The sequence below is a fragment of the Pyxicephalus adspersus genome, chromosome Z, assembly GCF_032062135.1.
Source record: "Pyxicephalus adspersus chromosome Z, UCB_Pads_2.0, whole genome shotgun sequence".
NCBI classification, from domain to species: Eukaryota; Metazoa; Chordata; class Amphibia; order Anura; family Pyxicephalidae; genus Pyxicephalus; species Pyxicephalus adspersus.
The window spans coordinates 49246435-49273384 of NC_092871.1; the positions used below are offsets into that span (position 1 = coordinate 49246435).

Below are 26950 nucleotides of genomic sequence, written 5' to 3' on the forward strand. Positions count from 1 at the left end.
GCTGCATTTCTAACCTGTAATAAAAAGTGTGTCTTGAGTAAAGTGAAATAGGTTTGCAATTGCTTGATGAAATTGAGTTTTCTATTTAAAATTTTACAGGTTGCAATGAAACAAAAATGTATATATAGGAAAATAGATTAATGACTATTGGGAAATGTAAGATGTGTTCCATCCAACTCATCATGATGTAAAATCAGCACCTGTTCTACAGGTCCAACCGGATGTGCTTTTTGCAGAGTAAAACCTTTGCTGACATCTCTGTATTCAAAGACAGGCCAGACATATCTCTGAAAGAACCAAAAGTAAAAAAGTTTTCAAAATCCGCCCCAACCCGTCCCCTGAGACCACATAACTCCTCTTATCATCTCTCGTCTGGACTACTGTAACCTCCTCCTCTCTGGTATTCCACTAACCCGACTCTCTCCTCTACAATCTTTTATGAATGCTGCAGCCAGACTCATCCATCCTTCCCTCCGCTCCTCTTCTGCTGCATCTCTTTGCAGATCTCTACACTGGCTTCTATTTCACCTTAGAATCAAATTCAAGCTCCTGTGCTTTGCCTTCAAATCCCTACACATTTCTGACCTGGTAAAAAAGTACTTTCCCAGCCGCTCTCTCCCCTCCTCCAATGACCTACTAATGACTTCCTCACACGCACGGATACAAGACTTCTCTAGAGCTGCCCCAACTCTCTGGATTGGTCTTACTCATCCAATTCGGCTTGCTCCTACTTTCTGCTTATTTAAAAGAGCACTCAAAACCCATTTTTTTAAACTTGCCTACCCATCTTCTTCTGTCTTTTGAAACCATCACTACTTCCCAACCACTGCATATCTCCCACCTATTGTGTGTAAATTCCCCCACTTACTAGATTGTAAGCTCTTTGGGGCAGGGTCCTCTCTTCCTGTATCACTGTCTGTATTAGTCTGTCATTTGCAACCCCTTTTTAATGTACAGCGCTGCGTAATATGTTGGCGCGATATAAATCCTGTTTATTAATATTAATAATAATATTATTAAAATAGAGAGATAGGAGATAGGAACATGTGAAAATAGCCATAAAAATTAAAATATTGTGTTGACGTTCCTGTGAAGGAAGAATAAATGTATTTTTTAGGTGTTCTTATTGCTTAGACACTACACATCTGTCAGGATAAATTCTTGCTCTTGTTGTATTTGGTCCTCTTTTCTAAAATAAAGCTGAGAAGATCTAAAGAAGTAAACTCCTAAGAAGCATTGTATTTTTTTATTTATCTCCTAACACAGCTGCTAAGTAACTCTTTATATAAAAAATGGTTTCTCAGTTTTCTAATAAGGCAGAATTTTTAATTAAAGCAAACCTAGCAGAATGTGGTGGCTGCTGTTGCTGATCTCCTGAATTGTCAGTTGCACAACTAGTTAACTGTTTTGAAGGCTTCAGTGGTTTCTGAATCACTGTTCCAGAACAAGTATGCAAAAATTCAGTGAAAAAGTCAGAAGCCATTGTCAGCATAACTGTTTTGGGTCAGAGACTTTTGAGTCACACCAGAGAATTGAACAGACTGCAAGTAATATTTTTTGAAAAATAAATCAGCAATGGCAGCTTCCATTTTTTCACTTGAGAATTTCTTTAAAAGGTGGCGAGACACAATTTGTGTGGCTTTTTTTAAATCAGCAGGTATTGTTGCAGTTTGTCCTTTGCTGCTGATGGTTTGCCAGGTCACGATGCTTAAATAAACTACCACATGGAACAGCTGTAAAATTACTCAATGGTGCAAAAATAAATAAAAATATGTATATATTGACCATAAAAACAATACATTCTGAATTACTATAAACCTTTATAATAAATGAGTTGCATTTCCTGGATTCCCAAAGAGAAATTATCAGTGTGCTCAAATTTCCCATTGGTTTATCAAAAAAAAAAGTGTTTTGAAAAGGACTAAAAACTGCTATTTTAGTATTGCACGGCTGCATGATGACAGTTTGGGTTATGCATTTAGGATTAAGCACAAATAATTTATTGATTCCTTTAATTCGGTTCCTTCGGTTCAACAGTGAAAAGTCTATTACCATTACAACAAATCAGAAATCACCTCCCCTTAAGATTATCATAAATTTTGACCGATTCTCAGGTCCACTGCAGGTTGTATTGGGAGCTTTTCTTGTTGACCCATTTGATTCAATGACAATGAGATTGTAGGTAAATACAAGAAATTTTGTAATTTAAAACTTTTATGAAGACAAATGTGTTTTTTTATTATCAGGATTGTATAGCAGTGTATGTCCCCACTGGTACATTCAACTTATCTGCTTTTACAATACCTCTTGCAATATAGCTGCGATGGTATCTGAATACCCAATTAAAATACACTAAATGGGTCTGTAAAGTATGGCTTATGACAAAACCTAGCAATGTGTACTTAATTCACAAGTCAGGATATTGATAAAGGTGCGGTCTGGGTATATTTCCAATTTGTGTTACTTTGTCACGCCTGTGGTTGCTGGAAAGGTGCCAAATTGTATCAATCTTCAGTCATCACTATAAATAATCAGTTTTCTGCAGATTGAGTCTGCTGAATCATGCTGGAGAAAGATTGGGAAGGAAGGACCAGACAACTTGGATGGTGTAACTCAGAAAATAGAACAGTTCTTTAATTAAACAGCTGTACAACTTTCAGGTACAAAAAAAACATTTCTTTAGCTGGAATAATACTGCAGAGTTATTCTTTACAGAATCTGCTTGAAAAATGAACACATATGAAACACATTGTGTTACACATTGAAATAATACCATTAAAGAAACAGTGTCACAAACACAAATAAATTTACATCTTTATCAGGTAAGTTAAGTATGAAAAATGGTCCTCAGAAAATGGGTAAGGTGACATGGGACTCGTTGCCACTACTGCTTTGTGATAAGGTATGGACTCGCCTATAAAAAATATGTGCCTTACTGCAACACATCACATGCATTGACGTGATTTGTTAGTATTGGCATCCCAAATTCACTTTCTCAATGTAACACAGCACCATCACACAGAGATTTTAAAGTGCAGAATGTGAGATTTTCTGTGATTTGGGCAGTGTTGGGCCCATTCGTTCATTTTTAGTTCTTTTTGCTACAGAAAGAACAGTTATGTTGGAGAACCTGATAACAATTCAACATGTTTAAAACTTCCTACAACTGCTAAAAGGTTATCTGTTATTAATTTTATTTATAATACAATAATAGTGCACTCCTCTGATCCTTGTTTCACTTAACTAAAGCTGCAGGCTCAATTTCCCAGACTTTGTGTGTACATTCCATCCCCTATGATCAAACTTCATTTGTTTCATATCCCATAATCCAGAGACAGTGCCAACAAGGGGTCTTCTGCAGCTGGTGAATAGGTGGGGCCTTGGATCCAGTAGAAAAAGATGAAAGGTCACAGCCAGGAAAGTCAATCAGGATCAGAAAAGTGCACACAAGATTTTTCTGGCTAAGGTAAAAAAGGGCACACTGTTTTCACTCTCAGAAAGAGTTACAATTTTAAAGAAAAATGATAGATTTGCTTTAAAAAATAAATTCCATATTAAATAAATGTAGTTAGTTATGATATAGCATACTGCTCTATGGGAAGCATTTACAAGAATGTGCACCTTACTCTCAATGCCCTTTATACTAGTCACATAGGGTTCTTTGCTGGATCCAATGAGCCATGATGCTGACCTGAAAAAGAAATGTTAACCTGGCTAAGATGGCAAACTTAAACCATATCAAATTTCTTCACTTGTGGCTTCACTTGTGTACTTAAAAGTACTATTATTATTATTATTATTATTATTATTAATAATAATAAACAGGATTTATATAGCGCCAACATATTACGCAGCGCTGTACATTAAATACTAGCACTAAAAACTATGTTGTAGGTATTCATCCAACAGAAAAGTTTATCAGGAACAGCTTACTTCCAATTGCCTATTTGAAAAGTGGACTATGCCTGCCTATTTGTCAGGATACAATTTCTGCACTCTTAAAACTCTCATGTAATGTAATTGCTTAACTAAAAAAAGTTATTTATAAGAATGTATATGTGTTGTCAACTTCGAGTTCTCTGACTTGGAAACCTTTATTATTTCAGTAGTAGCACTTGACTTGCAGTAGAAAAAAACAAAACAAAAAAACAAAAGGAGAAACACCTTACAGTCTGCTGTACATGCCGACTGTCAGAAAGTGCCAGTTACATTTCATTAAGCAGTTGGGCATTAAAACTGCACCACAGAGACTTTCCAGTTCCCAATACCAATTTCCTTAGAACCAGAGAAATTAAAAGGCCATTTTATTTTTAGTAAATTTCTTTTTTTAGTATTTTTTTTTACCTAGAAATTGGAATTAAATTTAATTAATTGAAAATTACAAACAATTACTCGATTATTAATTATCACTGTTAACAAGGCATATAAACATTAACAAACAAACAAAAAAAAACACCATACTATTCATATAGTCAACAAAATGTATATTGTAAAATATATTTTTCACAGGAAACTTGTATTTAAAGAACTATGGAGACCTTTACTTTGGGAAATGCTGGTTGTCTAGTTTCCAAGGTTCTCAAACCTCTTTGGTATTTTATGAGATGCTGGATTTGAATAAATATGCAGGTCAAGAGATTTGATGTGACTCCAATTAAATCTGTTATTAAAGTCAAGCACATCCAGGCAACTAGAATTTTCATATCAGTCTTAGGTTTCTTTAAAAAGCCATCAGAAATTTGGTATTTCTTTTATGCCATTTGAAGCATTTTTGTTGTAATCCATTTGGTTTTCATTGCTCACAGCAACTAGATTTATATATTCCAAAAATGACAGTTTTCCCTTCAGTAACTTTCGATGGATTGGTCCACTGTGTGCCATGAATGTAATTGCTTCCTTTAAAATCAAAAGCTGGCAGACATAGACCTAAGTTCACCAAAATATTGCTGCTGGGCCAAGCAAACATCAAAACCATATCGATTCAGCTTCAGTCAACAGACTGCAAAAGTAGAAATACAGTGCAATTAGATGTTATTGAACGAAGCTCCAAAGTGATTCTAAATTTAATTTTCAGTCTTTAGTAATGCTGTACAGCTTTCCTCTTTTGGTTTCCTGGAAGAAAAGAAAAAAAAAAAAAAAGTCAAAAAAATGTTCTTAAGCACTTTTTATGCTAATAAAGCAGTTGTTTCCCCAAGCAACAACCTGTGTCTGTCATAAATTGGCAAAAAAAAAAAAAACCGACACACAAACATAAACCTAAGAAAAAGGATAGATATTAGGACTCTGATAGAAACACAAGACATACGTTTGTCTGTCCCCACAATAACCTGTAATGAGCTTAACGTTGGTTGCCAGGCAATCCTAGCTTCCGTTGCAACTGTCAGGAATGAATGAACTTCTGCACACCTGGGTGGGAGGTATGTCATCTTGGCACAACCAATCAAGAGGACTGAAGATTGTTTTTGGAAAGTAAAAGGTTTAGGAAGATGGTGGCAGCCCATGATAAAACAGGGATGTGTGTGTATTTGCGGGTTTAGTTACACTTTTGCATTATATTGCCACCTACAGAAGGGTTTGACAACCACAAATAAAAAAAAGACTATTGGCTAGCCAAGGATAGATAGCCCATTCTGCAGAGCTAGCATGCTTCAGTTTTGCAGCAAAATATTATCCACAGCATGATCACCACAAATGGGTGGAATTGGTGTCCCACCAGAAAAACTGCTGAACCGAGGGGTGTGCAACAACCACCTGAACCACCTGAACATGGAGAACATGTTGATGGAAAACTTGATGACAGTGTCAGTCCACCTTTACGTGGACCATCTGTGATTACAAAATAGGAATAAGGGTTCTGAAAAGCACAGGTGGCTGACCACATCGAGAAAATGAAGTCCAAACCACATCGAGAAATTGAAGAAAATGATTTTGGTGTACTTGAACCAAATGAAAAGATGGGGAAACAATATCCTAGTTGAAGTTAAAGCCAGAAACAACATTTGGCAAAATGAAAGAGACATCCTGGGTGGCGGTATAGAAAGTAAGGTTAAAAAAAAATAAAATGGACCAGATTCAGATCCCACAAAGTCACAGCAAAATGGGTCAGGGAGCTACATGGGAACACTCTTTATTAAGATCATAATCAGAAAGTCAGAGGCCAACAGTCTTTGAAACAGAATCCTTATCCTGAGAGCTAAACACTGGTGCAGACCCAGTTGCAGGAACAAAAAATGACAGAATTCATCCCATAGAGAAACTCTTGGTGTGGAAGCCCAGAGATAAAACAAGGTAATATTTCCACGTCGAACGACGGTCTTTTAGTAAAGTATTATTTAAGCATTTCAACTGTAGGATTGAACGACTCTGCCTCTGTCTTAGAACCTGGGCTTAAACAGCCAAGTCAACATACTGTAGAGCAGGATATTTTACAAATATGGTAGAGCCCACAAAAAGTCTGCTAGGTTGGTGCACCACATTCACTTGGGTCAGTGTGCTGCAATTGAGATAACAAAATGTCCCCCCCCAGTACAATCACATGAATCAGACAAGAATTAGGTTTCAGGGATGAAAATATGTGGATTACAGTGTACTCATCTAATGGAGCCAATGGAGCTGTTGCTGTTTCTGCTAGAGCAATGTTCTCAACCAGGGTTTCGTGGAACCCTATGGTTCCTCCAGATATTGCTAGGGGTTCCTTGGGCAATGAGTAATTTTTGCCTCTTAGGTCAGTTTAACTGACAGTAGTGATTTGTTGGGCTATCTATAGGGGTGACACTCTTCCCATTGACTACAACAATAATGTTTTGTAAACTATAGTAGGGGATATCTGAAAACACAATTATTTCTTCATGTAAAAATGTTGATAAAGTCTGTGCTAGAGGATTTCTGCACCCAAAAAAACAAATCCTGTCTAGTTTGTTGTTGAGCTCGGAAACCAGGCATCTTCTACATGCGATACAGGTTCAGTAATACCCTTGGGCATATTGACTGTCCCCCTTTGTCAAGGTGCTGCTGGCTAAGAAAGTCTGTCTGTCATTTGTTTACATCTGGAATGTACTTGGCTGACAAGGCTAAAGTTTTGTGAAGTTCAGCTCAGGACATGATCCATCCATGAAATTCCTGAGCTACCAGGCCACAGATAACTTGGTCTTTGGTGATATCTAACTAATTAACCCAGAGTCCAGATAGACTTTTCCTACAATGACTTGTATGTTGTCTTATAGAGTTCTGGAGTAAAACTGGGCAAAGGGAACTTCTTTGTAAGAGCCTACTATCAAACATGGAACTTTCATACAAAATAGGAAAGTAAGGACAGCTCCTGGATGGAAGAGTTCAAATCTGAGACTGAAGTGTCAGAAGTTTCTCCTCTAGAGGGAACATGCTGTCCTTAAACTCCCGAACTAGACCTAGATACATCAAACAATGAGTTGCTGCCAGCTACGATTACTGAACCTTAGGCACCTATTTGATTCACTGGAACATCTAAACCAGTGTTTAAACCTCATTGCTTAAAGAACCCCTAGCAGCTTCTGGAAAAATCCTTGGTTGATAAACACAGATCTAAACAGTCAACTCTGAATAGGTTAGGAGAAAAATCATACCTATAAATGTTAATAAAGGTTTAGAGTCATTTAAGTACAGAATTTCACTGAATTACATCAATGCCTAAAATAATGGTAGTTAAAAATTGTTTACTTGCAAATGATAAGTGCAGAAAGAGTGGAAAAAGCTTGCACCAACTTTCTCTCAACAGGAGGTTGTCTAGGTATCCTATAATTAGGATACCACAAGAATGCTGCAAGGCTGGTACACAGACCAACACCTTGGTAAACAAATAAGGAGGGGACTAGACTGAAGAGCAGGACCACAAACTGGTATGTGCAGCGACCCCATTGCAAACAATACTGATGGAGTGATGTACTAAAATGATGAAAACCTGTAAGTAAGCCTTTTTGATGTACACAGAAGCTGGAAAGTTTTCAATGTGAAGGGATGCAATGACCTTGGTAAAATTCCCAGCAGAAAGAAGAAAAGGTTCAGCCATGCCAGACTTTTTTTTAGTGACAGGGCAAGTAATGAGGCAATGACAACAGACTGGAAAGTGCTCCAGTACTAACTTACCAGATGGAATCATAAAAATGACTGCTGGAAAGCTGCAAAAGAAAAGAAGCTCCAGCAGTAATTTAAAGAGAAGTCTTAACTGAACAGGAAAAAAGTTATTCCTAACACAAGAGATCTGCACAGAAAAATTCCATTCTTCTATGACACTAGGTAAATTGGAACATGCCAGTAAATGGGAGTGTTTATCCTGGCATGATTTTGTGGCTGAACTCAAGCGGCCTGCACAGAACTTTGACGCCAACCCTACTAAACACTTTTATGATGATTTGAAGCACCTTTTGTAACCCAGATCACCGGTTTTGATCTCACAAATGCTCTGGCTGGATGTTTACAAATTTCTATATACACAAAATCTTGTGGACCATCTTCGAACTGCAGGTGCAGGCAGGGAAAATTGGGAATTGCAACACCATTATAATGTCTGGAATGAGGTATCTATAAAGCTTATGTTAGATGGTCAGGTGTCCACAAACATTTAGATATATGTTGTGTATCAAGTGACAAGGAAACTTTACTGTACTAATGTGATAATGTTAGGTCAGTAAGAGAAAAATAAAGCTATCTAAAAATTTAGAGCATTTAGAGCAATGCACTATCATACTTGACATATTTCTCATTTTGTTTGGTTACAAATTGTGGATTGCAGATACGCTAGCACAAATAGTAGAATTTTTTTATTTTCTCCTACATTGTAGAGGCTTCTAAATCCCATTAGGCAGTTTGCACAGTAATAGAGAAATTTTTTTTAAAAGGAAAACTTTCTCAAACTCATTTTCATAGTATAGGAGATGGTGGGTAGGTAATAAAAGAAAAGAATTCAGGTAATATATATTTATTAATATTTTCACTTTTTTTATATATAACGGAAACTAAAAGATTGATAATAAGTTTTAAAGTGAAACAAAGTGTATTTAGGAAAATTAGTGAACAGAATACTTTATGGGAATGGATCGATTGTGCTTGCATGATGCATTACCTCCACAGTTCTCTCCTCTTGGAAAAAACAGGTAGGAGGTTCATGTGAGACCATTTGACACACTGGGCTCCATTTATGAAAGCTTTGGCTGGAGAGAAAACCCTTTCAGAAGTAAAGCTGGGTGATTCAGAAAACATGGAATGGATTTTTAAAAATCATTTGCTAGCAAACGTTTTGAACAGGAAATAGATGGTAAGCAATTTTAAGGAAAACCAAAGAGCAGAGAGGTCAGGGCTTTTTTGAAAACTGCAAAGCTACAGAACAAAGGAGTTGTTGTGGATTGCTATGATAAATGGCCTTGTTTATTTGGTTCAGTTGGTAATCACCTTTAATGAAAGTGTGATTCTCAGTGCTGACTTGCCAATATAAACTTTAAGTAATCAAAAAAAAAAAAAAAAAGGAGAATCTAGCAAGAGACACTCATCTGCAGCTTTCAAGGGCATAAAAACCTTTAATTGTTTTTAATTATGTATCTTGCCATCAACTGTTTTAAGAAGTTAACAAGCTTTCTCAAGGATTTCCTCTGGGACATAGAAAAATATCTGGTTCTAAAATTATTTGAATCTAACTTCTAAATCTAAATTATGTAAATTATGTAAAACGACATGACAAGTTACACTGTGTCATTATTTAACAAAGATATATATATATATATATACACACACACATAAACCCAACAACAATCAGGGATATCCCCCCTCTAAAATTTTATCACTCCTATCATATCATGGTTCCCTTGCACATATAAATGTCCCTTTATGTTCTTTGAACCCCACTTTCTCCTGAAGAGGGACCTGAAAGTATTTTAAAATGTAGGATAAGTGGGGGACAATTGTGGCTAACTCACCTAAAATGGTATTGCTGCGGCACCATCACAGGATAAGAAAAAACTATACCTAATATACCATACCTTAGATGGGTCCCCCCCAACATAACTATCAACCAAAATACACTCCCCCCGAGGACCTCAACCGCCACAGACATATCAGAACATCTCCCTCTTGGCTATCAGTCACCTGAATTGCATTTCCCTGGAAGTATTCATTACAGAGATTTTGGGGGTACAAAGAAGGTTAGCGTCCCCCTAAACCTGACAGGACGCATTGTATGGTGTAGTTTCTGCTTTTAAGTACAGAAAAGGTTAGCAGGAGCAATATATGACTGACCAGCACTGTATGATAGCCTAAGTTTTGTATCTTTCAAATTTAAAATGAGCATTAAATCGTGAGTGCATAAAATCTTTGTCAATTCTTTTATTTAGTGCATGTATTTTAACTAGAAACATTTTATTTTAATTTAATTTTAAAATTAAAACTTTTCTAGTTTTCAATGCATACATCTAGCGTTTGTTTGCATTGTGGCCCGCAAATTTTATCTCAATGTCAACAGTGGCCCCCAGATGAAAAAGGTTGGGCACCACCTGGCTAATTTGTCTATGTTACATTGTCAAAAAACAATACAGTGTTTATATAGATCAGCAAAAAGAATAGGACTGATTGCAAATCAGTAAACATATTGTTAAATGTAGGTCTATCTAACATAGTGCTTACCTGTATATTGACTGCAATGAAAAGTTTGATGATCCATGAAAGTTTAAAATGCCAAAGTTTCATGCTACTGCTTGACAGTTTACACTTCTTCGAGTTGTTATCCTGCTGCTGCTGTGGGCAGTGTTTGGGTTTTCAGAACTGCCATCCAATGCCATCTCCTGTTGGAAAAACAACACACTATGCTTCAAAGCAGTTTGCTGCAATGTGTTTGTTTTTAAAGTGAACAAAGCTTTAGATATATTTTTCATGGTAAATTATAGGTTGTAACAGAATACATCCACTGGCTAACAAAAAATTAGCATGTCACCCCAGGATAAACAAACTCCTACTAAATATTTTGCTAGTTTTCTAGGAAGATGCATGTCTTTCCCACTATCTTGCCATTTCTCAAAATGTTGTGAATGTTGGTCCCTCACTTGCAGCCCTACAGAAATGCATATTCTTGCCTGCAGCACACTGATGACATGATTCTCCTAGACTGCATCTCAAACCTAGGCAAACTAAATAGCCTGGAGCAATTGGACTGCTTTTTAATCATAAAAGGTAAAGACATGACTGCGGCAAAACATAGCTCAGTCAACTTGCCTACCGACCATTCCCAAAACTAACCCTTCCAAAACTTCCAAACTTTACCACCAAAACTTACCTACTAAACCTTTCCCACAAAAACATTTCCCACCAAACCCTTTTACCTTAAATCCCCCACAATCACCCCCCTTTCCTTAACACCCCCCAACTTATACCCCATTGAACACACAAACGTCGCTTAAATTGCCCGCAGGCCTTTTATTAAACAAATTTTGATAAATAACATTAATAACATATTAAATAACGAATAATAAAAGGTATATCAAAATATTAACTGGAAATATATATATATATATATATATATATATATATATATATAAAAATAACCATTACAAATATATAAATTATGTAACTGAACAAATAAATATGTAATATAACAATAATACAAATCAACAATAACATTACAGTACTCAGAATTACTGCTTACTAGTTGCAGGTCCTCTGAGGTCCACCACTTATAAAACCTTGGGCTCTGCACCTTACAAACAAATTGCTCCCAGCCGCCCATACACCCAGCTCGGAAACGCAATGAACCTTACTCGTGCAGACCCCCACCAACAAATTTACCAGACCGTTCCAACCAAACCGGGGACTCCATACCTTAGATGGGTCCCCCCCCAAATTAACTATCAACCAAAATACACTACCCCCGAGGACCTCAACCGCCACACAACCATATACGTTCCTAGCAACCAAAAACCAAAACAAGGGGAGGGAGGGTGGGAAAACTTACCCTTCCTGCTGTCTCTTGTAAAAAAAGGACTCTATTTCCATTTCCTGACCTTTTTAACTCCTACTGTCCCTCCTATCAACCCCAACCTGCGTCTCCCCCCCCTTCCCCACCCCTTTCTCTTCTCCCGCACATTCCTCTTTTAACAATTAACCCTCTGCTGTCTCCCCTCCTGTTTGCCCAGTCATGCTGCCCTTCCACTATCCTCCTTCTCTCATGCGCTCCAGGCCTCCCTGGCCTGGAGCATAATGACTTTAGGAAGGTAATGGAAGCCCTGCATGACTGAGGGAGACAGGAAGCAGGCAGTGAGAGGGTTAATAGAATTAGCCCGGGAAGTTAGCAAGAGGGAGAGGGATGTGATGGTGACATGAAGGTGGTGGAGAGTAAAGGGATTAAAAGGACTGGGATTTGAGAAGAATTGCAGATTGGGGAGTTGGTGAGCTCAGCTACAAACAGCTTTGGAGGTCTGCAGGTGAGTGATGTGGTGTGGTCTGGAAGAGAGGCGAAGCTTAGGATCTCTAGGTCTAGGCCAGGGGGTTGGGGTACGTTGTTATTGCACGAGGATGGCATCGCCTTATCGCGGTATCAGTTTTTGGCTATTTTTAGAAGGTGTCTGATGGTGGAGGAGTTAGATGCTAGGGAATTTTCTTTCCATTTTTTTAGGATTGAGGCTGCTCCTGAGGCAGCTCATTGAGGTCTGGGAGACGACCCAATTAAGAAAATTGGTAGATCGATCGGAGTCGCATCGGTTTCGCTTATACATATTGGCCTCATCTGTTACTGTAAAGGTTTGTTGGAACAAGCTGTTGGGGGGGAGCGTTATGGGAAATTGTGTTCGGGTAGTGATGGATTATTACCTAAAAACAGAACAATGTAAACCCCTTGTCTGGTCTGGATTGTGGGGCACTCATGTCACAACAAGCGGCTTTGCGGCCTATTGGGCCTTCCGAGGTCTGAAGGAGTGATCTGTTGGATTGGAGTGCCTGGCATGCCTTGGAGCATGGTACTACCGTAGATGGATAGATTTGTGCCTTGGGATAGGCAGCAAGGTGTTGTGGTCCAGCATAGGGAGTTGGAAAAGGAGAGTGGACTGTTTTTGGGGAGGGATGGGGTTCATTTGACGGATGTGGGTATGGATCTCTGGTGTTTTGGGATTCAGGACGGAGTGCAGAGAGCTCTAAAGGTGTGGTGGAGCGCACAAGCGTGAGGTGTCTCACTTGTGGCTCTTTGGCCCTGAGGTCCTCGAAGGATGTTGGTTTGGGTAGTGTTAAATGGGGGTGGGAGATTCTGCCTTTGGTGTGGAATCTCCAAGAAAGGAGTGTTTTAAGGTCATGGTATTGTGGTTATGTGGTGGGACTGTGCTTGGTAGTGACATCGCTCCCGAGCTTGGTGTGATGCGTCTGGGAGCAATACATATCTTGGTGGCGCAGATCCCAAAAGTATGTAATAGAAAGGGGGAAATTCGAGGACCAGTAACCATATGTTAATGTGTGAGAAAATTTGAAAGTGTGGGAAAATGTTAATAAAATGTTATTTAAATGTTGTTTAATTTTAGCTAGGTTATTGATTTAATATGTTAATTTGATTTGTTATTGTTGTTTTGTTATTTTTGTTATTTAATTGGTTAAGTTATTAATGTAATAAAAGGCCTACGGGCCATTTAAGCAAAATCTAGTGTGGTGTAATTTGTTGGTGGGGAACTGGCTGCAGTATGCTTTTCAATCATAAAATCATAGTGCTGGTGTATATTGTGGCATATCAGTAATGTAATCAGGGAAAATTGTAAAATTTCTAATAAATAGTGAGTAAAAATCTAATCTTAATCTGCACACATAATATCAATTACACCAGGGAACGCATTTTTTGTTGAGTTAAATCATCTTACACTTGTTTACTAATTTGTGGGTGGTGAATTCAGAAATGACCCTAGTTTTTTGCTATCACATCCAGTTTTTACAATACAGGGTACCCTTCATTTTTGTCAAAAAACATACAAATTTTAAATACGATAAAATGTATATAATAAGAAAAAAAATATTTAAAAAATTACTTGAATGTACTGTTTATTTAAATTTCTTTTGTTTTTACAAAGAATTTACTGTTACTCTGACTTTTTTTACAGTAAAAAAATTGGAAAATTAATCGGGTAAGCAGTTAAGGTAAAAATTTACGCTTATAGCTTTTCCTGGAGTGTTCAGGTTAGGACAATCCTGCTGGATGCTCCAACAATAGTCATCTATCATATGTACAATACATCCACCCCAATATCGTCCTTCCAAGACCTTCAAATCTTGGTGGAATCGTTCACCTTGCTCATCATTAGCTGCACCAAGGTTTTCCGGGAAGTTAGAAAGATGGCTATGCAGAAAATGCACCTTGATGCTCATATTGCAACCAAGAATTTTGTATCTCTCCAAGAGTTTCTGGACAATTTCTGTGTAATTATTTGCTTGTGTGTTTCCAAGAAAGTTCTGGACAATGGCTTTAAATGATAACCAAGCATTATTTTCGACTTCTGACATTGTCCTGATGAAATGTTCATCTTTGATGAGCTGCCAGTTCTGTGGACCATCAAACATACCGGCTCTAATTTTTTCAAATGACAGGTCAGGAAATGCCAAAATGAGGTACTTGAAACAGTCTCCTGCAGTTTGCAAAGCTTTAGCGAACTGCTTCATCAGACAAAGTTTCATGTGCAGAGGCAGGAATATATTATTCTATCAACAAGTAGCTCATGTAGAACGTTTGGATCACCTGGTTTTAGGGCAGATCTTAGAGGCCAATTCCTTTCCACCCAATGCCTCTTACAAAGTCTGTTATCCCACATGCACAGATAATGGGAATACTTGGTGTATCCACAATGCTGACCAAGAAGGAAGCATACCATTTTAAGGTCAACACACATGACCCAATTGTGCTGGTGATCTTGCTTTATGTCTGCATTATCTTCACAAAGACAAAATGAATGGCCAATTGGAACTGACCCAAATATATTGCCATTGTGAAGGAAGACACACTTTAAGCTCTGCTTTGAGCTATCGATGAATAGCTGCCTATCAGTTGAGTTAGAGATTGGAATTCCCAATTCCTCCATTAAACCAGGTGTGTTACTGCAATACACAAAGCCACTGCCAGTTCTAAAGTACTGCAGAAATGCAATTTCTCTGGTTAGAAAGTACAATATCTTTCTTCCCTTTTTCAAGTAAGAGTTCTGAAGCCTTCCTCAATAGTCCCAAATCACTCAACTCATGCTGATCAAATCCTTTATGAACAGAGTCCTCTTCAGTTTCAAACTCTTCATCATTGTTGTCACCTAGTTCACCACCATAATTATGTTCTTCAAGAGAGGGTAGTGTAAGGAAAACCAGCACTGGGATCTCATCTGAATGAGCCACTGGGCGTAAAGCCGATGCTAGACTCTACTCTATGTTACATTTTTTTTTTCTTGTTATATCCTGAAGTTTTCACTATACAAAAGTAACAGTCACCGAATTGATCTCCTGGCTCTTGCCAAACCATAGGTATACCAAATGGCATCTTATCACGTGTTCCCTTCGTCCACATCTGTAAACCCTCGCACACGGTTTGCACACCTTATGAGACTTATCTTGATCACCAAGTTTAACTTTGACATATGCCAAATAGACTTGCTCTACAAATGTACTGATGTTCGCCTTTTAACTGGGAATGATGAAATTGCCACAGATATAACAAAATGAATCAGGGTTGTTTAGGCACTTACAACAAGAAACAGCAGAGCCAGACATGATCTGAAAGAAAGGAAATATGTGTGTAAGTGGAAAAATAATTTTTGCTTATTCACTACGTGGAGCAGTGCACAACCTTTGACCACACTGTCTTGGGTGTAATTTATTAACCTATATAGTAATTGCAATAATATAAGCACTAGAGAAAAAAAACAGACGTGATAGAAGAAAACTAACTGCACTTTCAGAATCAGCATACCTATTTTAGTGTGAATAGGCATAAAAATTTAAGTCCACAAAAAATATGTTCAAAATTGTTCCCCAGTGTTATTTGTCTACTTATCTGATCTGCAGTCTAAGGATCTTTACACACTACAAATTTCTGTCACTGGAAATTATCTTTTGTGATTCTTTGCAGCTACACTAGAAAAAAATGAGCACTGTACACACAGACCTACTTAGTTCAATAAAAAAGATGCGAGAGGGGAGGGTTAAGCACAAGTGACTCTTCCTCTTCCCTGGGAAATTACAGCAGTCAACCCTAGTTGGTCAATTAGTGATCCTAAATGACATCAGAGGACCACTGTATATACGTTAGAATTTCGCCCAAGATGATCATGAACGTTCTTCTTGGGATACAATTATGTAGTGTGTGCAAGACGTTTTAGATCTGCACCACTTCCATCTCCTTAGTTTAAGTGTTCTACAACTTTGATACATATGAAGGTTTATCTGCGTAATTCAGGTTATTTACAGATTTAGAATTACAGCCAGATAACCTACTTTCAGGAGGAGTTTGTAAAGGGCTGTTCTACTAGATCTTTCCTGGCAAGAACCCTTTAAACACTACGAATCTGCTACACAATTTGTCTCTATCAACAGCTCACCCCAAATGCTTCATTTAACACCTAGTTCAGTCACTGCAAATAGTGAAGAAGTATGGAAGGCAAGGCGATTCAAGGAACGGTGGAGAAACTGTGTATTTCACAGTTAATAGGGGAGGAGGGTCAAGTAAAGGGGGAATTTGAGTCTGACCACATTGAAACCATGGCATAAAAACAAAAAAAAAAAAAATATAGGACCACAAAAATCTAAATCCTGCTGTTCTAGACACCTTACTTTTATTTTAAAAGAATCTCATTCCCCAAGTAGGAAGGAAATACCTTTAATCTTACCTGTTCCAGAATTGTTAATGCAGATGTGTTTCCAACTCCATCCGCAGAAGTATCATTCTGTTCATCTGTAGACTCAGTCATATTTATTTCACTATTCATTAAATCCTCAATGTCTTCATCACTATCCTCCTGTTTGGTACTAATAGGAGTTGGTGGGAGGATAGCCAGGAACCCCGGAATAGTAAACAAAGAGAGGAACCGCTGTTTGATAAGTTGATAGGCCAAATTGTCTTTAAGATTCTCTTCCACTATATTACCAAGAGTTGTTTGCATTTGCACCGAGCTCACCTTTGAGACACCCAAAACAGGCAACAGTTTAAAAGCGTTCTCTTCTAAAGTCTTTTTTTCCAACAAAAGTCTTGAAAAAGTTTTGAGAGTGCAGATGGATGGTGGCAAATAAGCAATGGCACTTTTCTTATTTGGGACTTCTACTCCTTGTTTTATCTGAAGCCACTCCTTCACGTTCGTCTCTTCTTCTAAAGAGATGAGTTTTATATCTAATTTATTCCTTTCAGAGCTAGTAGTCTGATTGGATTTGTTTGATACTGAACTGTATTGTGTGACATTTGTCACATTTACCATATCGCCTTTGGGGTCATTTGTTTGCAAAAGTTTGCTTACTTTAACAATAGGATATTTTTGTGGTGTGAGTTTTAGCTGACATGCCTTGTTGGGAAGCCCTGGAGGAAGGGTACATTTTGGCAAACAAGTGCCACCGATCTGTGGTTGGCTTGCAACTGAGGTCACCAGAGTGCCTTCTTGTTTGAAGGAGCTTGCAACAGGCAACATATGAGATGTTATTCTAGAAGTCTTGGAAGTGGCGTGCAAATTAGAGCTGGATTCCTTTTGACAATTTACAACTGGTGAAAATGCTGCTGTGTTTGACTGTGTTAAAGAGCTTGTAATGGCTGGCACGATATGACACACCACCTTGGACGCATCTTTTTTTGTAAGAGTTGATGAACAAGAGTCAGTTGTCTGTGGTTGGCTTTTATTCAACTCTGTGTCTTTTTTTCCTGAAGGACATGTAGTCACAGGCAAAGTTTGGGATGGTATCTTCAAAGCATCAGATGGAGCAAGCACAGGCAAACATGGGCCAGCCACTAACAGACTGCTATCAACTGAAGAGGTGGTAGCCATGTATTCTGTATGCCTTAAAGAACTTGTGTTGGCAGATAAAGTGGAGCCATCTTGACATATGTGACCAGTAACAGCAGGCGAGAATTCGGATAGATTCCTAGAGTTCTCCAATGGGGCAAGCATTGGCAAACTATTGCCAGACACTTGGGAGCAGTGTACAACTGTAGAGGATGTTACAGTGTTTTTCTGTGTTGTACAGCTGCTGGTAACAGGCAATGTTTGGGCTGAAACACGCAGAGTATCCAAGGGTAAATTTGAGACACTACTATTGGATAAAAGAGTTACAGAAGTCCCAGTGGCTGCAGTATTTAATGGCATTATTATATTTCTGGGGCTTTGATTCCCTGATGCCTGGGTTAAATTATTACATGGTAAAGCTTGAGTTGGAACTGAAATCAAACCCTGAGAAGTAACCAGAAGAGTAATGGGAAGTGCACTGCCACTTGGAGAAGGAAAAACTGTCCCGGACAGCAGTGTTACTTGACCAGAAAATGGCTGAGGTGTTGTTGGCACACCAGATGACCTTCTCTGAACAGTGTCTTGGGAACATACTAGTTGGGAAACTGGTACACTCCCTGTGGGTTTTGACACCTGACTGCTAACAAGTCCCACACTTACTGGAGACATTGGATTAGCAGCAACATTGTTTGTTGTAACAATTTGGCATGCTTGAATTGGAGAAAAAAGTCGGGAAACATTTTGTGAAGTGCTTTGAGGTTGAAGTGTTGGATTCAGAGACTGCTGAATGAGGATTTGTGGTTGAATGAGCGCATTACCAGACAGTACTGCTGTATTTTGAACAGCTTTTGATTTTTGCATTCTTTTTTCTTTCAACAACTGAGAGACAGTTTTCAGCTTAGGGGCTGGAACAAAAGATTTCACTCTGGGAACTTTGGGTAGAGAATCACAGCGTTTCCCTGAGGGTGGTAATGTAACTTCTGTTTGAGGATTAGCAGAATTTGATTTCTGGTCACAAAAACTTTGTACTGAAAAAAAACAAACAAAAAAACAAATTACAGCATATATAAGAATGGTATATTTGTCTTACTAGAAAAAGATAGGTTAGGTTTGTAAGTACATTATGTAATTGTTTTAAATATAGTCAAAAGAAAAAAAATCCCTTGAATCTCAAAGTTCCCAATAGATAGAGGGCTTTTTGGCCTGACTTCACCCAGTATGGCTAGATCACACTAAAATTAGTCAACAAGCTGAAAAATGTCCATGTGCTTCTTTTTGACTTTTAGGCTGGCTCATGTCTAACTGAAAAGAACAGTTGGCCATCTTATCATCCATAAGACATCAAGTTGTACATAAATATTTTGTGGTCACAGAGGGTGCCAACTGGGTAATAACTAAAAGTAAATTTTCACAATATTGACACATGCAGCAGTAAAATCTAACAACCACCTTTTAGCTGTTGTTGGTGTTTTAGTTCCCCACTTCCTAATCATGAAAGCTGTACATCTTGTCTCAACTGTCTAAATTGACTAGCAGGTCTGCATACTGGCATATATGTATATATAAGAAAAACATACATACCCAGAATGCTCTTTGGCGACATGGGTTCCTACAAAAAAATCAGATAAAAAAATAAATGGTAAAAAATCTAACGAAGCAAAAGAGGTTTATTGCAGTCCTAAAGTCAAAATTAAAAAATAAAATAAAAAACAAAACATACCTTTATTCAGGCAGATCCGTCGATCCATCAGGAAGTTTATTTCGATTGGGTCTCATATCATCCCGGTATTCTTCAGCCCGGCACCGTCATTTTCGTTACTCTTTTTCTGGGTTCTTCTTCGTATGTCACCCAATCTCGCACTGCACAGATCGAGATTGGGAGATGTAGAAAAAGATTACCGATCCCACTGCGCATTCGTGAAATCAGCATTTGGCACAGAGATTGGGCATGCACAGAAGGAGTAACCAAGAGCCACCCGAGATGCATGACGTAGGTATAAGTGAGGCCCTGTGCTCAATTCAAGACAGAAATGCGAGGTGCTTGGGGACCCCCCCCCCCCATTAATTTTTTTAAAAAGGTTGCAAAATTTTTTAAAAATGTTGCAAAAAACAATTTTTAGTTTTATGTTGCCCACCCCTTTTGTGTAAAGGAAAAATTTTAAGTTTAGGTCCACTTTAAGGCTATAGACCTATTATAGCTGCCAATGTTACAAATATTACACAGCTGAACAAAATAAATGTCACTTGCCAATTATTTTTCTATATATTTAGTGTATTTCAGGTCTGCTGAATCCAGAAATGACATAATTTTCATTCAATTTGCTCTAGTTCTTGTGATACAGGAATCGGATTAGATGATTTTACCAAAAACAAATGTTAACACAGCATATTAACAATCTTTATTTACACCAATGTTTTGCATTTGATATATTAGCATGTAGCATTAATTTCACACATTCTGTTTTTACAGAAATAGGAGTTCAAGAAGTTGTTTAAATGACCCTAATGTATTTTGCTACATTTGTGGTGAATTTTCTCAGCAAAAACAGAGAAGAAAATACAGAATTCATAAAAACAAGCACATCTTGCATATTTTGGTATTAAACTGGGGGACCAAGATAAGTATTGGGCTCCCCATATGGTATGCAAAACTTGCGTAGAGTGTCTACGTCAGTGGAAAAATGGAAGACTAAAAAGTTTGAAATTTGGTGTACCTATGGTATGGCGAGAGGCCAAAAATCATCATAACGATTGGTATTTTTGTGTTGTGAATGTAAAAGGTTTCAATCATTACAAGAAAAATAAAAATTGGCAAGATGACCTGTGCTGCATGGTGCTGATGTTCCCATACCAGTGTTCAGTAGACTCCCTGATATTAGTGTATCCGACATGGAAGATATTATAGGGTTTGGAGTGTAATCCAGGAATAGCAGTGGAAGTGAATATGAAGGAAGTGTTTCATCAAACCAGCAGTTCTCCCAAGAAAAGCTCAAAGATTTCATGATAAATTTGACAGATTTAGGTCTGACAAAACAAGCATCTGAACTTTTAGCATCCAGGCTAAAAGAAAAGAACTGTCTAATATTAAAATAACAGTTTATAGGACAGGAGAGGTGACACTCCTGCCATATTTCACTGAAGATGAACATATCAAAATAGTCTTAAAAAAGCTTTGCTATCATGAACACCATTGGTCCAAATGTGTTGATTTAAAAATGGTGAACTTCCTACTTGGACAGCAAAGTGATACACAAAGTACCCATGTTTCTTCTGCTTGTGGGATAGTAGAGCAAAGCAGGATCACTGGAAAAAAAGTGACATAGCCTCCAAGGGAAAACATGAAAAACAGGAAAACATGTGCAGCGAACATCATTAACGAGCCAATGGTTGACAAAGAAAAAAAATCATTCTCCCTCCATACACATAAAGTTGGGATTAATGAAGCAATTTGTTAGAGCTCTGAAGGATGGTGATTGCTTCAAATACATTTGTAGGTTCCTCCCTGGATTGAGTACTGAAAAATTCAAAGCAGGAATCTTTGATGGACCCCAGATTCGGAAACTGATAAATGATTGAAATGTCACAAGTTACATGACTGATACTGAAGCTTCTGCCTGTCACAGCTCTGTCATGGTTGTCAAGAACTTCTTGGGGTAACCATAAAGCACAACATTTTGCAGAACTGGTACAAACCTTGCTCTTAAACTTTAAAAATGTGGGTGCTACTTTGAGTATAAATGTACACTATCTCCATAGCCATTTGCAAAACTTTCCAGAAAACCTTGGCAATTTCAGTGAGGAACAAGAGGAGAGGTTCTATAAGCATATAAAGGTAATAGAAGAAAGGTATCATGGCAGATGGGGTAGACACATGATGGCAGACTACTGCTGGAATCTTCAACGTGATTGTCCTGATCATCAGCATAAAAGGAAATCATACAAAAGGAGTTTTTTCAATGACTTCTTTGTGAGTAGGTCTGTAAATATACTAACATATCTAGTAAATTTTGCTTAAATTTCATGTTTCATGAGGTTAATATTGAGGAAATTATTTCAAGAACTAGAGCCAATCCAATAGCAAAACCAATACCATATTTGGAATCTGTGCATCAAACATAACCTAAAATGACTTTATTCTGTTTGGCAAGAAAATTTTTGTTGACTAGTGGTATTTATCAACCAGGCTTTGTTTTTCCTTATCAAAAGATAGTCTATTCATTGCCCTAAAACACAGTATAAATGCAGAATCTGATTCCAACTTCAAAACAGAGCAAATTTGAAATGTTAGCTCCTCCATACTGCAAATATTTGCACCTATCAGCTGTATACAACACAGGGAAATATAGAAAGACAAATAAATAAAACCCAGTGTAAACTCCATATCTTAACTTGCTGTGTTTTGGAGCTGCCAATAGACAGCTGTCAAAAAAAAAAAAAAAAGGGGGAAGAGAGTCATATGCTTCATATACCAGGAGGTATGGGATAGATTTCTTTGCTCCCAGTGGCTGAATGGAGGGGCATGGAGCTAAGGAAAAATGGGCATGTGAAGTTGGTGGGGTCAACCCAGATGATAAACTGATAAACCTAACATCACTAAATCCTATGGAGTGGATGGAGTGGAATGGAATATGCCATTCTTGAACCACCTTTTTTTTTTGATGGAGGAAAACCGCCTTCTTCCAACACTCACACATCCCCACATTTTTGGCCACTACTACAAGTTATCTCTTCCTGATGGATGGCATATTCACTACCCAACTGAAAAGCAATATTACTTACACGCCAAACCACATAATACCCATACAAGAATAGATTATATTGTTAATTTTCCAGTGCTCCACAAGGCCAGCCACTCCCATATTGGGCCTATTTTAGGGTCCCATGCCCCTATCACGCTGGATCTGAAAATGGACCATGTCTCCAGAAAGCATTGTCACTGGAGACTTATATTTGCCTAACCACCACCTACCAAAATGGCTTTGCAACTCGAGTTAGTACGTTACTTTCAGGAAAATGTGAACCTTATGGGAAGCTCAGAAGGCAGTAATTAGGGGACGCCGTATTAAAGAGTCATGCTGGATCAAAAAAGAGTCTCCCCAGCCCAGACAGTACTACTTTACTGCCTAACAATGGAAATCATTGCCCCCATGGAACTAGATCTTTACAAGAGCATACAAGACATTCGGCTAATGGAAGTACTCACAGCTAGGATAAAATGATAACATAAACATGGGGTGTTACGGTCTGAATTGGACCAATACTACTCGGCACACTCCTAACTGGACCTAAGGTCAGCATGCAGCTCTGATATAGGTGAGCAAGTGTAGAAATCATCTTCCCCTTTATTTGTTACCTGTTCAGTTTCTTCCCCTAATTGCATGTATGTCCTGTTTTCTAGCTAGAATATTTTTATTTCCTTGTTTTATTTTCCCTTATTTTGGGTATAGCAGAATGTTACTAATAAAGAATGTGGCTTAGTAACTAAAGATAACTGGTAACGGCTTTGCTAAAATAAATACCTCCATGCCTTAAATGTGAATGCCTCTGTACTGTTATTCCCTATTGTAAAGGTTTTGACATCTGAAAAATACCTTATGTTTGCATATTTTTTCTCTTTATTCTTTTTTTGTTCCTTTTGTATCATTATTATTACCTTTGTTTAGCAGACAATTTTGAATAAAAAATGCATTTAACAAAAACAAAAAGCTAAGATAAAGATTTGTGTTAGAATTAGCCTAAAGATTAGGCCACGGTAAGGCAGTCATTTTACTTCTCTTGGCTGTTTTCAAAAATTGCAATACTACAAAAAATATTATACCTTATATCAGGTATACAAGGTTTATAAGGGTATACAACCCTTACATCAAGGCTGTTCAAACACATGCTCAAATTGATTTTACCTGTAGGGTATGTATTTCACATTAAAAAAAACAACAAAAAAAATAAAAAAAAAAAAAAAAAAAAAAAAAAAAAAAAAAAAAACAGTCTGTTCAGCATTATTGGTTCAACATACATACATGTGAGAAGAATTTCCCATCTTGCCACATATTTGCTATTAGCTCCACTACAGTAGAAACCAGCTGCACATCAGGTGGCCTAGAACATGGAGTATGTTTAAGAGTGTGCAGATCTGAACCTTTGAAATATGCACACTTGTCACATAGGTTTTGCAAAAATTACCCTATACAGCCACCTGCAGACAAATTTCAAAGGATAATTGGAAATGTCTCTGCATTCTCTTTACATAAATGCACAAAAAAATTACAAATGAGCCCCAAGGCACTAACTAATATTATTTTTTAAAATGTATTTAAAGGTGAAAATTGTTAGTTTCAAATACAATTGGAAGAAACAGAAGCATATTTAAGTTTTGTATTGCTGTTGGGGACCACACAGAGGAATTTTGCCCCCTCTATGTGACTTCTGGCTGTGTCTTTCACAGGAACTGAAAAATCTCCCCATGGTGGGAGAAAGATACTTATCTTTACTGTATGAAAACCAAAAGGATCTGGTGTCTAGTTCAACCTAACTGATGGCAGAGTTAAGCCTTATTCTCAACTTTATTAATCATTAAAATTATCCTTGGACTATTTTCATTTTCTTCAGCTTAGCAATGCACTCCATACTCGGCTCCACCATATTCTGCTCCATCTAACTGACTGCTCCTCAAACTATACAAATGGTTTTAGGATATGTTTAAGAGGGGATCTTTATCGCTAGTTGGTAAACACTAATGCTAAACTAAATGAAGTATGTGACAGTTAAATGATATCTGGGATAGCAGGGTTTGTAAGAGAATAACCATGAGAAAATGTGCATGTATGGCAAATATACACTGGACATTTTTCTTTTTGCCCTGACACCCATTTTAAACTGTGAGATTAAGCATACAGAAGATAATATGACAGGATAATCTGGACAAGAACAAGATAATATGTAGATTACATTCACAGTTCTCCCCAGCCCCTTTTAGTTGGGCACACCTCCAGGCATTTTTCAGTGACCACGCGACTGTTTTTGGGTGGTTACTGAATAGTTGGGTCACAATACAAGGGTTGCCACCGCCTACAATTTCATACCATCCAGTTTAAAAAAAAATTCTGGGCTGAACACTGACAATATTTGCATGGCGTTTTTGGAGGCAATAAACTTCAGGTGATTTTAACAAATATGACAGTTTAGGAGTTTGACTGAACCAAGTCAATATGGAGATTGACTGAATCTCGTATCACGTCAGATACAAAGAGATGTTGAGTATAAATAAAAAATTAGTTTATAACTAGAGATGAGCGAATTTCTCAAAAATTCGATTCGGCCAGTTCACCAAATTTTTCGAAAAGATTTGCTTCGATCCGAATTTATTTGCGGTGAATCGCGTTAAAAACGTCTATTTCCAGTCTTCAGAGAGCCTTGATAGTGGTGTAGAACACTGTGCCTTGCAGTAAAACGCATAGGGAGTCTGCTGTGGTAGTGAAATAATACTGAGTCAGTATGACATGCAGATGACAGGCGTCGCTATTAGAATCACTGCACACTTCACTTATTTGGGCAGTCACAGGACCAAACTGACTCAAGTATGAACTCAGTCTTACAGGTCCATGTTAGCGTAAAGAAGCAGCGCACTCCTTTTACACCCTCGTCAGTTGATTCCACATAGATGTCTTCAAAACCCGTTCTATTAACCGCTTTCACAAGTAGAGCCCCCCTGACAGAGTGGAGAGGGTGTCAGCAGTAAGTTTGTGTTGGCGTCACTGATTATTTTGCCCTTCCTCTGATTCGTCAGAACAATAACCCACAAAAAACGGATCCTGTCTGTGGAGCATATGCTTTCACTCGGTCAGCATTTGCTCAATAATCCATCAGTATTGCTAATGCCCAAAAAACAGGAGTGGATCCAAAACAGAGATGACAAGTGAATGGAATGTTTGCATGTCTTCTGTGTTTTGTACCCACTCCTGCTTTTGGCTACCAAATCATAAGCCAATTCTGATGGGACCATACAGGCCTTACAGCTGCTACACAGACAGGATCCGTTGTGCGTCTTTTTTTTCCTTCCTTCTGACAGATCAGAAGAAGGGTCCAAAAAATAGTGATGTCATCCAGGCCAAAAAGGCAAAATAGTGGCCCAGTCATGGAGTGGGGAGGGTGGGAGAACAGCTTGAGAAGTCCACAGAGTGGCACAATGACATAGTGGTGAGGTGGAAGCAGCATGAGGAGACCACAGAGTGGCCCAATGGCAGAGTCTGGAGGTGGTGGCAGCATCAGGAGGCCACAGAGTGGCACAATGACAGAGTCTGGAGGTGGTGGCAGCAGCAGCATCAGGAGGAGGCCACAGAGTGGCACAATGACCGAGTCTGGAGGTAGCAGCAGCATGGGGAGGCGACAGGGTGGCACAATGACCGAGTGTGGAGGTGGGGGCAGCATGAGGAGGCTACAGAGTGGCCCAATGACAGCGTGGAGGTGGCAGCAGCATCAGGAGGCCACAGAGTGGCACAATGACCGAGTGTGGAGTTGGCGGCAGCAGCAGCATCAGGAGGAGGCCACAGAGTGGCACAATGACCGAATGTGGAGGTGACAGAAGCATGAGGAAGCCACAGAGTGGCACAATGACCTAGTCTGGAGGTGGGGGCAGCATGAGTAGGCCACAGAGTGGCACAATGACATAGTGCAAAGGTGGCGGCAGCATCAGGAGGCCACAGAGTGGCACAATGACCTAGTCTGGAGGTGGGGGCAGCATCAGGAGGCCAGAGTGGCACAATGACAAACTGGAGGTGGCGGCAGCAGCATCAGGAGGATACCACAAAGTGACCCAGTGTGGGGAGGTGGGTGACAATACCAGTACCTGCTGATGAAGGTGGGTGAAAGAAGGAACACTTGGGATCTGATGTGTGGCATCAGGCGGGTGGCAGCATCAGAGAAGTAGCTGAGACAGGTAGCCAGAAGAAACTGGTCTGTTGTCAAGGTTTGGGTGAGGCGGCATAGATCATCTAATCAGATGCATCAGG

The 26950-nt window shown here is 38.5% G+C and overlaps 1 protein-coding gene across 1 annotated transcript in view; it reads right to left on the reverse strand.

Moving 5' to 3' along the window:
• Positions 1–2604: 2604 nt before the first annotated feature.
• Positions 2605–26950, reverse strand: part of SNAPC4 (small nuclear RNA activating complex polypeptide 4) — a 58942-nt gene continuing 34596 nt past the window's right edge. Inside the window, exons 20-23 of the mRNA XM_072431527.1 lie at positions 19527–19554; positions 16848–18973; positions 10648–10805; positions 2605–5112 (exon numbers count right to left, since the gene is read on the reverse strand). Of these exons, the coding sequence (XP_072287628.1) occupies positions 10707–10805; positions 16848–18973; positions 19527–19554 (2253 nt within the window). The 3' untranslated portion in view covers positions 2605–5112; positions 10648–10706. The remainder of the gene's footprint in view (positions 5113–10647; positions 10806–16847; positions 18974–19526; positions 19555–26950) is intronic.